This window comes from Bombina bombina, chromosome 12 (genome assembly GCF_027579735.1).
Source record: "Bombina bombina isolate aBomBom1 chromosome 12, aBomBom1.pri, whole genome shotgun sequence".
Lineage (NCBI taxonomy): Eukaryota > Metazoa > Chordata > Amphibia > Anura > Bombinatoridae > Bombina > Bombina bombina.
Window position 1 is genome coordinate 63724399 of NC_069510.1, and position 14935 is coordinate 63739333.

Sequence of the window (14935 nt, forward strand, 5' to 3'; positions counted from 1 at the left end):
CCAGTGAGTGCTGTCTCCTGATTTCCATATATATATATATACTATATATATATATATATATATATATATATATATATATATATATATATATATATATATATATATATATATACTAATATATATGAATATTTATGTGTTAATATGTGTGTATATATATATATATATATATATACTAATATATATGAATATTTATGTGTTAATATATGTGTATATATAAATATATATATATATATATATATATATGCTAATATATATGAATATTTATGTGTTAATATGTGTCTATATATATATACTATATATATATATATATATACTAATATATATGAATATTTATGTGTTAATATGTGTGTATATATATATATATATATATATATATATGCTAATATATATGAATATTTATGTGTTAATATGTGTGTATATATATATATATACTAATATATATGAATATTTATGTGTTAATATGTGTTTATATATATATATATGCTAATATATATGAATATTTATGTGTTAATATGTGTGTATATATATATATATATGCTAATATATATGAATATTTATGTGTTAATATGTGTGTATACTGTACATATATTAACACATAAATATATATGTATATAAGCATATACATATATATATATATATATATATATTCTGCCTTCGCTGCGCTACTTACCCCCTTTGCTGCTCTTAGGGTCTAAAGCCATCTCTGACAACATCAGAACGAGGCTCCGATTGGAGCCTATGAAACCGTGCTCTCATGAGCAATGCAAACGCAAGATTGTGTTCACCTTGCGCTTAACTTGTAATACCAGCGCAAGCGATATTTAGCGCTCCACTTGTAATCTAGCCCATAGTATGCTTTAAATTAAATTACTTGATTTTAATCCATGTCTTATTATATTGAATTAGGAGATATGGAAACTTTTATAAATGCTAAAATAAGATATCATGGAATAAAGACCTCTGGGTAGATTTATTATGCTGCGGATGCAGCTGTTTCCCGCGCGAGCCTTCATGCTCGCTGGAAAACATAAGTTAAGAAGCCGCAGTCCTTAAAGGGACATTGAACCCCAAAAAATTATTTAATGATTCAGATAGAGGATGCCATTTTTAAAAAGTTTCCAATTTACTTCTATTATCAATTTTGTTTCATTCTCATGTTATTCTTTGTTGAAGAGATACCTAGGTAGGTAGCATGCACATGCTTGAAGCACTACACTACAGGAAACAGTGCTGCCATCTAGTGCCCCTGCTAATGTATAACATTGTTGCAAAACTGCTGCTACATAGTGCTGCAGACAGGCGCACACTTTTGAGCTTACATTCCTGCTTTTCCACAAAGGATAACAAGAAAACTAAAAAAAATTGATAATAGAAGTAAATTAGAAAGTTGTTAAAAATGTTATGTTCTATCTAAATCATGAAAGAAAAAAATTGGGTTTTATGTCCCTTTAACTCATCCACCACCTCTGAGGTGGTGGACAGCAATCATCCGGATCAGATACGATCGGGAAGATTGACACCCCCTGCTAGCGGCCGATTGGCCACGAATGTGCAGGGGGCGGCATTGCATAAGCATGTTACTAGAAATGCTTGTGCAATGTTAATGCTGTCAGCATTTATTGATGTCAGGCAGACATGATTCGCTACAGCGGATCATGTCCATCCGACATATGATAATCTACCCCTTGGAATAATCTAGGCCATTGATACATCAAAAATAGATGAACAAATCAATGGGAAACGTTTCACACACTTTTATAGGATCAGCGGGAATCACTCCAACCCAATTCCCAACTTACTGTCCAGCCTCCTCCATCCGTCTCCATGTCACACAGCACCATCAGTGGTACCCCAGTTGGTAGGTAAATTGTGTGCCAGCCATTAAGGGAAGCGCCCATGTCCACGCAGCTCCTTACAGTTTTGTGCAGCTGGGAAAACGAAGCATCAAACAGATAATGAGGAATGAGAATGAGTATCTACTGGCTTAGTACTCTGACAGGAGAGTTGGACATGGCAAAAGTAATACAAATTTCAAATGAATAGGAAGATAGAGTTAAATGGCAGATAAGAACTTAAAGGCCCATCTTTCCTTCTTAAAGGGATAGTCTATTCAAAAATAATTTTCATGATTCAGATAGAGCGTGCAATTTTAAGCAACTTTCTAATTTACTCCTATTATCATTTTTTCTTCGTTCTCTTTGTATCTTTATTTAAATGTAAGCTTAGAAGCCGGCCCCTTTTTGGTTCAGCACTTGGGTAGCGCTTGCTGATTGGATGGCTACATTTAGACATAAATCAGCAAGCGCTACTCAGGTGCTGAACCAAAAATGGGCCGGCATTCTAAGCTTATATTCCAGTTTTTTAAAAATAAAGATACCAAAGAGAACGAAGAAAAAAATATAATAGGAGTAAATTAGAAAGTAGCTTAAAAGTGCATGCTTTATCTGAATCATGAAAGTTTAATTTTGACTATACTATCCCTTTAAGTGCAAACTTTATTTTTTTCTTAAAAGAACAGTGTAGACCAATTTTCATATAATTGCATGCAATAAACACTACTATAAAGAAGGATACGCACAGATACTGATCTAAAAATCCAGTATAAAACCTTTTAAAAACGTCTTAGAAGCTCCCAGTTCAGCATTGTTGATGAGGTTAGGCTGGGACACCCAGTGAAAGAGGCTGGAAATACAATAAGAGCAGGCACCCCCACCCCCCCTTCCCTGGATATGAAAAGACAGATAACACAAACAGGAGCGAGCAGGAGTCTGTAGACATCAGTATACATCTGACACTGTGGGGCTTTGTTAGGAGTCTAAAAATCATCCCAATGTCTTTAAAAAATAAGCAAAACTATACATTGTTACAAAAACCCTCCCAGATGGGCTGTATAAATGGATAATCTACAAAACATTTAATACAAAAAAAAATCTAGTGTACACTGTCCCTTTAAGGTAGCCTTATACATATCCTGGATCACCAGTGATATAACATTTTAAGAGGGTTTGCCCAAATTGATGGTGATCTTCATAAAAAAAAAAAAAAATCTATTGAGTGCCTATAGAACCTTTTAAAATATCAAAGGACAATAAAAAAACAAAACTGATAATCTTTGTAATAAATTCAAAATATATTAACCCCTTAACGACCAGTGCCGTACCCTGTACATCGCTGCAGTCCTGGGCTTCTCTCTGCCGCAATCTCGCTCAAAATTGCGAGATTGCGCTATTTCTGCATGTCCCAGGAGTGGGGCACTGCAGAAATAGAGTTGCAGAGTTACCCCACAGCGGTGGGACCGATCGTTGGTGGGAGTGTAAGGAGGGTGGTGGGTGGGTGGCCCATCACTGGAGAAGGCGGGAGGAGGGCGGGACCTCTGCACCATGCTACAGGGAAAAAACAAACTCCAGCTGCGTGATTGAGGGGGAAAGAAGGGAGGAGGGCAATGACGAGGGGGATCATATGTGGGATCATTTGAAGAAAATGGATCTGGGAGGGGGAGTGGGAGGGGTTTGGTATTGAGGGGGCAGCTACACTACACAAAAATGGGTATTATATATATATATATTATAAAAAATGCCTATTTTCAAGTAAACTGGGTACTGGCAGACAGCTGCCAGTACCTAAGATGGCCTCAAATAGAGGGGTAGGGTTAGAGAGCTGTTTGGGGGGGGGATCAGGGAGGTTGGGAGGTAAGGGGGGATACTACCCTGCAGTAAATATATAATTAAAAAAAAAAAGTAAAAAAAAAAATATTTTTATACTGGCAGACTTTCTGCCAGAACTTAAGAAGGGCTTGACCTTTGAGTGGTGTGGAGGGAAGAGAGCTGTTTGAGAGGGCACAGGGAGGGAATCAGGGGGTGGAATGTGTCAGGTGGGAGGCTGATCTCTACACTAAAGCTAAAATTAACCCTACAAGCTACCTAAGTAACCCCTTCACTGCTGGCATAATAGAAGTGTGGTGCGCAGCGGCATTTAGGAGCCTTCTAATTACCTAAAATCAATGCCAAAGCCATATATGTCTGCTATTTCTGAACAAAGGGGATCCAGAGAAGCATTTACAACCATTTGTGCCAAGATTGCACAAGCTGTTTGTAAATCATTTCAGTGAGAAACCTAAAATTGTGAAAAAGTTAACAATTTTTTTTTTAATTTGATTGCATTTGGCGGTGAAATGGTGGCATGAAATATACCAAAATTGGCCTAGATCAATACTTTGGGTTGTCTACTAATAAAAAATATATATATAGTTTTGATAGGTAAAAAAAAAAGGCTATTTCTGTTTAAATGTAGTGATGGCAAAAATGTTAAAAATGCTCTGGTCTTTTGGGGAAGTTTTTGTCTGAAGTGCCCGGTCCTTAAGGGGTTAACAAATAAACAATGAGCTTTTTGTAGCTTAACATTTGATTAGTTGTTTCCTGTAGCTGAAATGTGTTGAGCTTTTTAACACCATAGATCTTTACTGAGATCCATCTATAGGGGCCTATTTAACAAAGGTCTGTCTGACCTGATCCGACAGTGCGGATCAGGTCCGACAGACCTCGCTGAATGCGGAAAGCAATACGCTCTCCGTATTCAGCATTGCACCAGCAGCTCTTGTGAGCTGCTGGTGCAACCGCCGCCCCCTGCAGATTTGCGGCCAATCTGCTGCCAGTAGGGGCGTGTCAATCAACCCAATCGTACTCGATCGGGTTTGAATTGTGCCGATCTCTGTCCCGCCTCCTCAGAGCAGGCGGACAGGTTATGGAGCAGCTGTCTTTACACCGCTGCTCCATAACTTGTGTTTCTGAAGGCTCGTCAGAAACACGGGCATCAAGCTCCTTACGGAGCTTGATAGATATGCCCCCATAACCTCTACCTGACATTGTGAAGATTAATGCTCCTGCTCGATCGTTAACCTGCGCTAGAAGTAAGCGTTTTGCGTGCATCTGTTTGCTCTGGGTATTACAAGTTGAAATTATACTTATATTTTCTCGTTCCAAAGAAGAGTTATTTTAAAAGTTTGGTGAAGGCTGATTTGGTTAAAATGGCAAACTATTTAGGTCCAGATACGAGGTGTAGCGCTAACAGTTACGTATGCGCAAAAAGGGGTTTATCACGGGTGTTTTGTGCGCATCAGGTTTTTCACTCATATTACAAGTTGAAAGAAAACACAATCGCTAAAGTTGTATATGTATGTTATATGTCTATATGTGTGTACATATGTATTTATATTTGTATTTACAGACATATCTACACATATAAACAAATAAATACATATGTATACATGCCTAGAGATGTATTTATATGTGTATATTTGTATTTACAGACATATCTACACATATAAACACATAAATACATATGTATACATGCCTAGAGATGTATTTATATGTGTACTATGTATTTACAGACATATATACACATATAAACACATAAATACATATGTATACATGCCTAGAGATGTATTTTATATGTGTACATATGTATTTACAGACATATATACACATATAAACACATAAATACATATGTATACATGCCTAGAAAACGTATTTATATGTGTACATATGTATTTACAGACATATATACACATATAAACACATAAATACATATGTATACATGCCTAGAGATGTATTTATATGTGTATATTTGTATTTACAGACATATCTACACATATAAACACATAAATACATATGTATACATGCCTAGAGATGTATTTATATGTGTACATATGTATTTACAGACATATCTACACATATAAACACATAAATACATATGTATACATGCCTAGAGATGTATTTATATGTGTACATATGTATTTACAGACATATATACACATATAAACACATAAATACATATGTATACGTGCCTAGAGATGTATTTATATGTGTACATATGTATTTACAGACATATATACACATATAAACACATAAATACATATGTATACATGCCTAGAGATGTATTTATATGTGTACATATGTATTTACAGACATATATACACATATAAACACATAAATACATATGTATACATGCCTAGAGATATATTTATATGTGTACATATGTATTTACAGACATATATACACATATAAACACATAAATACATATGTATACATGCCTAGAGATGTATTTATATGTGTACATATGTATTTACAGACATATATACACATATAAACCATAAATACATATGTATACATGCCTAGAGATGTATTTATATGTGTACATATGTATTTACAGACATATATACACATATAAACACATAAATACATATGTATACATGCCTAGAAACGTATTTATATGTGTACATATGTATTTACAGACATATATACACATATAAACACATAAATACATATGTATACATGCCTAGAGATGTATTTATATGTGTATATTTGTATTTACAGACATATCTACACATATAAACACATAAATACATATGTATACATGCCTAGAGATGTATTTATATGTGTACATATGTATTTACAGACATATATACACATATAAACACATAAATACATATGTATACATGCCTAGAGATGTATTTATATGTGTACATATGTATTTACAGACATATATACACATATAAACACATAAATACATATGTATACATGCCTAGAAACGTATTTATATGTGTACATATGTATTTACAGACATATCTACACATATAAACACATAAATACATATGTATACATGCCTAGAGATGTATTTATATGTGTATATTTGTATTTACAGACATATCTACACATATAAACACATAAATACATATGTATACATGCCTAGAGATGTATTTATATGTGTACATATGTATTTACAGACATATCTACACATATAAACACATAAATACATATGTATACGTGCCTAGAGGTGTATTTATATGTGTACATATGTATTTACAGACATATATACACATATAAACACATAAATACATATGTATACGTGCCTAGAGATGTATTTATATGTGTACATATGTATTTACAGACATATATACACATATAAACACGTAAATACATATGTATACATGCCTAGAGATGTATTTATATGTGTACATATGTATTTACAGACATATATACACATATAAACACATAAATACATATGTATACATGCCTAGAGATGTATTTATATGTGTACATATGTATTTACAGACATATATACACATATAAACACATAAATACATATGTATACATGCCTAGAGATGTATTTATATGTGTACATATGTATTTACAGACATATCTACACATATAAACACATAAATACATATGTATACATGCCTAGAGATGTATTTATATGTGTACATATGTATTTACAGACATATATACACATATAGACACATAAATACGAATGTATACACATATAGACATATATATATATATAAGTGCATTAGAACCCTTTGCAATTAAATAGATGAAAACATGTAAAAATATATTTATGCAATTTTCATATTTAATAAAGGGTTATAGTTTTTATTTACTGTAAATATTTAATATGTTAATGTTATGTAATAGCAGAATATGTTCTATGTATTTTTAAATAGATATCCCTTTATACTGTATATCTCTATATCTATACCTATATATATATATATATATATATATATATATATATAGTATATAGGTATAGATATACTGTATATTGTACGAAATGTCATCAGACATTTCTAGAAAAAAGTAATTTGGAATAAATAGAACATATTCTACTATGTGAAAAACATTGGAATGTGAAACATTAATATTTTCTTGTCATCAGGTTAACGCACAATATGCGAACGCGTTTGTGTGCAAGCAGGGTGTTTTCCCCCCCACTTTATTTGCTCCATCGACTTCTATGTCGAAATACGTTATTGCACAAGCAATATTCTAAGTTCGGCTTTTAGTCTTTTAATGCATGTAGGGTTAGCCCGCAACTGAAAACAGTTTTCTTCTGTTATGTGTGATCAGTCCACGGGTCATCATTACTTCTGGGATATAACTCCTCCCCAACAGGAAATGCAAGAGGATTCACCCAGCAGAGCTGCATATAGCTCCTCCCCTCTACGTCAGTCCAGTCATTCTCTTGCACCCAACGACTAGATAGGATGTGTGAGAGGACTATGGTGATTATACTTAGTTTTTATGACTTCAATCAAAAGTTTGTTATTTTACAATAGCACCGGAGCGTGTTATTACTTCTCTGGCAGAGTTTGAGGAAGAATCTACCAGAGTTTTTTTACTATGATTTTAACCGGAGTAGTTAAGATCATATTGCTGTTCTCGGCCATCTGAGGGAGGTAAAAGCTTCAGATCAGGGGACAGCGGGCAGATGAATCTGCATTGAGGTATGTAGCAGTTTTTTATTTTCTGAATGGAATTGATGAGAAAATCTGCCATACCGTTATAATGACATGTATGTATACACTTCAGTATTCTGGGGATGGTATTTCACCGGAACTACTCTGTTAAAAGTCACTAATCTTTTAATAAGTATTTATCATGTTAAACGTTTTTGCTGGAATGTAGAATCGTTTACATTTCTGAGGTACTGAGTGAATAAATATTTGGGCATTATTTTCCACTTGGCAGTTGTTTGGTTTTAATTGTGACAGTTTCGTTTCTCTTCACTGCTGTGTGTGAGGGAGGGGCCGTTTTTTGGCGCTCTTTGCTACGCATCAAAAATTTCCAGTCAGTTACTCTTATATTTCCTGCATGATCCGGTTCATCTCCGACAGATCTCAGGGGTCTTCAAACTTCTTTAGAGGGAGGTAGATTCTCTCAGCAGAGCTGTGAGAATTTTATTTTGACTGTGAATAAAAACGTTGCTCCTGTAATTTTTATGTCAAATTTAATTATTGTTATTTTACTATGGGAACAAACCTTTGCTAAAAGTTGTGTTGTTTTAAAGTTTGATGCTATAACTGTTTTTTCAGTTCATTATTTCAACTGTCTTTAATCGTTTAGTACCTCTTTGAGGCACAGTACGTTTTTGCTAAAAAAAGATTATAACCAAGTTGCAAGTTTATTGCTAGTGTGTTAAACATGTCTGACTCAGAGGAAGATATCTGTGTCATTTGTTCCAATGCCAAGGTGGAGCCCAATAGAAAATTTATGTACTAACTGTATTGATGCTACTTTAAATAAAAGTCACTCTGTACAATTTGAACAAATTTCACCAAACAGCGAGGGGAGAGGTATGCCGACTAACTCGCCTCACGCGGCAGTACCTGCATCTCCCGCCCGGGAGGTGCGTGATATTATGGCGCCTTGTAACATCTGGGCGGCCATTACAGATAACATTACAAGATATGGCTACTGTTATGACTGAAGTTTTGTCTAAATTACCAGAACTAAAGAGGCAAGCGTGATCACTCTGGGGTGAGAACAGAGTGCGCTGACAATACTAGGGCCATGTCTGATACTGCGTCACAGCTTGCAGAGCATGAGGACGGAGAGCTTCATTCTGTGGGTGACGGTTCTGATCCAAACAGATTGGATTCAGATATTTCAAATTTTAAATTTAAATTGGAGAACCTCCGTGTATTACTAGGGGAGGTTTTAGCAGCTCTCATAATTGTAACACCGTTGCAATACCAGAGAAACTGTGTAGGTTGGATAAATACTTTGCGGTAACGCCTCCTGGCCGAGTTACTGACGTTTTTCCTATACCTAAGAGACTAACTGAAATTGTTACTAAGGGAGTGGGATAGACCCGGTGTGCCGTTCTCACCCCCTCCAATATTTAGAAAGATGTTTCCAATAGACGCCACCACTCGGGACTTATGGCAAACGGTCCCTAAGGTGGAGGGAGCAGTTTCTACTTTAGCTAAGCGTACCACTATCCCGGTGGAGGATAGCTGTGCTTTTTCAGATCCAATGGATAAAAAATTAGAGGGTTACCTTAAGAAAATGTTTGTTCAACAAGGTTTTTATATTGCAACCCCTTGCATGTATCCGCGCCGATTACGGGCTGCGGCAGCATTTTGGATTGATTCTCTGGAAGAGAACCTTAGTTCATCTACGCTAGACGACATACGGACAGGCTTAGAGTCCTTAAACTAGCCTAATTCATTCATTTCGGAGGCCGTAGTACATTTAACCAAACTTACGGCTAAGAACTCAGGATTCGCCATCCAGGGCACGTAGGGCGCTGTGGCTAAAATCCTGGTCAGCTGATGTACTCTTCTAAGTCCAAATTACTTAATATACCTTTCAAGGGCAGTCTTTATTTGGGCCCGGTTTGAAAGAAATTATCGCTGACATTACAGGAGGTAAGGGCCACGCCCTACCTCAAGACAAGCCAAAGCTAAGGCTAGACAGTCTAATTTTCGTCCCTTTCGGAATTTCAAAACAGGAGCAGCATCAACCTCCACTGCACCAAAAACAGGAGGGAGCTGTTGCTCGTTACAGGCAAGGCTGGAAGCCTAACCAGTCCTGGAACAAGAGCAAGCAGGCCAGGAAACCTGCTGCTGCCCCAAAGACAGCATGAACCGAGAGCCCCCCACTAGATCCGGTCCCGGATCGGGGGCAGACTTTCTCTCTTCGCCCAGGCCTGGGCAAGAGATGTTCAGGATCCCTGGGCGCTAGAGATCATATCTCAGGGATACCTTCTAGACTTCAAATTATCTCCCCCAAGAGGGAGATTTCATCTGTCAAGGTTGTCAACAAACCAGATAAAGAAAGAAGCGTTTCTACGCTGTGTACAAGATCTGTTATTAATGGGAGTGATCCATCCGGTTCCGCGGTCGGAACAAGGACAAGGGTTCTACTCAAACCTGTTTGGTGGTTCCCAAAAAAGAGGGAACTTTCAGGCCAAGCTTAGATTTAAAGATTCTAAACAAATTCCTAAGAGTTCCATCGTTCAAAATGGAAACTATTCGGACAATCTTACCCATGATCCAAAAGGGTCAGTACATGACCACAGTGGATTTAAAAGATGCTTACCTTCACATACCGATTCACAAAGATCATCACCGGTATCTACGGTTTGCCTTCCTAGACAGGCACTACCAGTTTGTAGCTCTTACATTCGGATAGGCTACGGCTCCAAGAAATCTTCACAAAGGTTCTGGGTGCCCATCTGGCGGTACTAAGACCGCGAGGGATTTCGGTAGCTCCGTACCTAGACGACATTCTAATACCAAGCTTCAAGCTTTCAAACTGCCAAGTCTCATACAGAGTTAGTTCTGGCAATTTCTAAGGTCGCATGGATGGAAAGTGAACGAAAAGAAGAGTTCTCTTTTTCCTCTCACAAGAGTTCCATTCTTGGGGACTCTTATAGATTCTGTAGAAATGAAGATTTACCTGACAGAAGACAGGTTAACAAAGCTTCAAAATGCATGCCGTGTCCTTCATTCCATTCAACACCCGTCAGTAGCTCAATGCATGGAGGTGATCGGCTTAATGGTAGCGGCAATGGACATAGTACCTTTTGCACGCCTACACCTCAGACCGCTGCAATTGTGCATGCTAAGTCAGTGGAATGGGGATTACTCAGATTTGTCCCATACTCTGAATCTGAATCAAGAGACCAGAAATTCTCTTCTATGGTGGCTTTATCGGCCACACCTGTCCAGGGGGGATGCCATTCAGCAGGCCAGCACTGGACAATTGTAACAACAGACGCCAGCCTACTAGGTTGGGGCGCTGTCTGGAAGTCTCTGAAGGCTCAGGGACTATGGAATCAGGAGGAGAGTCTCCTTCCAATAACCATTCTGGAATTGAGAGCAGTTCTCAATGCCCTTCTGGCTTGGCCCCAATTAACAACTCGGGGGTCATCAGGTTTCACTGTCGGACAACATCACGACTAACTGGTGAGCTTACATCAACCATCAGGGTGGGACAAGAAGCTCCCTAGCAATGATGGAAGTATCAAAGATAATTCGCTGGCAGAGTCTCACTCTTGCCACCTGTCAGCAATCCACATCCCGGGATGTGGAGAACTGGGAGGCGGATTTCTTGAGTCGCCAGACTTTTCATCCGGGGGAGTGGGAACTTCATCCGGAGTCTTTGCCCAAATACTTCGACGTTGGGGCAAACCAGAGATAGATCTCATGGCGTCTCGCCAGAACGCCAAACTTCCTCACTACGGGTCCAGATCCAGGGATCCGGGAGCGGTTCTGATAGATGCTTTGACAGCACCTTGGAACTTCGGGATGGCTTATGTGTTTCCACCCTTCCCGCTGCTTCCTCGATTGATTGCCAAAATCAAACAGGAGAGAGCATCAGTGATTCTAATAGCGCCTGCATGGCCACGCAGGACTTGGTATGCAGATCTAGTGGACATGTCATCCTGTCCGCCTTGGTCTCTACCTCTAAGACAGGACCTTCTGATACAGGGTCCATTCAAACATCAAAAATCTAACTTCTCTGAAGCTGACTGCTTGGAAATTGAACGCTTTGATTTTATCAAAAACGTGGTTTTTTCCTGTGTCGGTTATTGATACCCTGATACAGGCTAGGAAGCCTGTTACCAGAAAGATTTACCATAAAATATGGCGTAAATACCTATACTGGAGCGAATCCAAACGTTAACTCCTGGAAGTAAGGTTAGGATCCCTAGGATATTGTCCTTTCTACAAGAAGGGTTAGAAAAGGGTTTATCAGCTAGTTCATTAAAGGGACAGATTTCAGCTCTGTCCATCTTGTTACACAGGCGTCTGTCAGAAAATCCAGACGTCCAGGCCTTTTGTCAGGCTTTAGCTAGGATCAAGCCTGTGTTTAAAGCTGTTGCTCCGCCATGGAGTTTAAACTTAGTTCTTAACGTTTTACAGGGTGTTCCGTTTGAACCCCTTCATTCCATTGATATAAAATTGTTATCTTGGAAAGTTCTGTTTTTAATGGCTATTTCCTCGGCTCGAAGAGTCTCTGAGTTATCAGCCTTACATTGTGATTCTCCTTATCTGATTTTTCACTCAGACAAGGTAGTTCTGCGTACTAAACCTGGGTTCTTACCTAAGGTAGTCACTAACAGGAATATCAATCAAGAGATTGTTGTTCCATCCTTGTGTCCAAATCCTTCTTCAAAGAAGGAACGTCTTCTACACAATCTGGATGTAGTTCGTGCCCTCAAGTTCTACTTGCAGGCAACTAAAGATTTTCGCCAAACTTCTTCCCTGGTTTGTCGTTTATTCTGGACAGAGGAGAGGTCAAAAAGCTTCTGCTACCTTTCTCTCTTTTTGGCTTCGTAGCATAATACGTTTAGCCTATGAGACTGCTGGACAGCAGCCTCCTGAAAGAATTACAGCTCACCTCCACTAGAGCTGTGGCTTCCACTTGGGCCTTTAAGAATGAGGCCTCTGTTGAACAGATTTGCAAGGCTGCAACTTGGTCTTCGCTTCATACTTTTTCCAAATTATTACAAATTTGACACTTTTGCTTCTTCGGAGGCTATTTTTGGGAGACAGGTTCTTCAGGCAGTGGTCCCTTCTGTATCATGAGCCTGCCTATCCCTCCCGTCATCCCGTGTACTTTTGCCTTTGGTATTGGTATCCCAGAAGCTAATGATGACCCGTGCGACTGATCACACATAACAGTAAGAAACATAATTTATGCCTTACCTGATAAATTCCTTTCTTCTGTGTGTGATCAGTCCACGGCTCCTCCCCCGCCCTGTTTTTAAGGCAGGTAAATATCTTTTAAATTATACTGCCAGTCACCACTTCACCTTGGTTACTCCTTTCTCGTTGATTCTTTGGTCGAATGACTGGGACTGACGTAGAGGGGAGGAGCTATATGCAGCCTCTGCTGGGTGAATTCCTCTTGCATTTCCTGTTGGGAGGAGTCTATATCCCAGAAGTATGATGACCCGTGGACTGATCACACAACATAAGAAAAGGAATTTATCAGGTAAGCATAAATTATGTTTTTATTTTATAAGCTCTACCTGATGCGTGCGTGTTAAATATAGCTCCACTTGAAATCTGGCTCTAAAAGTTCTATGAATTAATTTGACTGTAGGAGAAAGTAAAAGATTAGGGATGGGCAAATATTTTGTAACATTTGAAAAAATTAAATGAACATTAGTTCGTTCCTTTTCAAATTGTAATGTTTGTGCAACATTCTAACAACTGGTTTAACGTAATAGTCTAATGCTATCTTTAAAGTGAATGCAAATTTTGAAGATAAAGTGCCCGGCCGGGTTTTTAAAAAATCCGATTAAAAACAGTTGCACTTTAATTCATCAAAATTTACATTTCACTCGTGTTGTGAAAATACTTCCTTTTAATCTTGACAGCCGCTTCATCACTTCCTCCGCCCGTCGCAAAGCCTCCTTCCTGGGTCTAAAAATGAGGAATCCGGCTTACTCCAATCACGGCGTTGAATCAGACACTGATTCAACAAACACTCGATTTGTATTTGAAACCCACAGTAATCGCTTTTAGGTTGTATTTGAAAGATAATATTTAAGTTATTCAACACTTTTTATATAAAAATGATATGCACCTGGACAGATGTACATGGAATCCATTTTATGGAAATCAAAGCCCTTTTTCAAGGTTGCTAAACACACAAGGATTGGGAAATGGAGTTATCCTTTGTGCAGATACATTGGTTTTTTTTCCTGTGAATGTATCCAATATTAAGTTCTACAATTATTTGTGTCCTATTTTTTAGACTTGTGCGCGGCGGAATTTTTTTTTTCGATTAGTTTCGGATCGATTCCTATGTTTTCGAATTTTGTTTTCGGATCGATTCGAATTCGGATACATTCAAATGCATTCGTTTTTGGATTCATTTGGATTCATTCGGATTCGAATAAATTCGGATGTATTCGGATGTATTCGGTTCGGGATGTGCTGTGTATTAGACTAGTATTATGTACTGTAATATTAGGTGTAACCCCAAAGCAGAGTGATATAACCTAATATACTGTACAAACTAGTGTAATTGTGATTAGTCCATGGCCATCCCGAATGTAACAAATAAGTCCGATAATATTTGGATTTATTCGTTAGGTTTCGTTGCTACGGTAATTCCAGAAATTCAAATCGATCTGAAGC

General features: G+C 37.7%; 1 protein-coding gene across 1 annotated transcript in view; it reads right to left on the bottom strand.

Annotated features, from left to right (window-relative positions):
- LOC128642581 (ficolin-1-B-like) overlaps window positions 1-14935 on the bottom strand; it is an 86967-nt gene that overhangs the window by 46540 nt on the left and 25492 nt on the right. Inside the window, 2 exon segments of the mRNA XM_053695345.1 lie at window positions 1800-1904; window positions 1906-1928. Of these exon segments, the coding sequence (XP_053551320.1) occupies window positions 1800-1904; window positions 1906-1928 (128 nt within the window).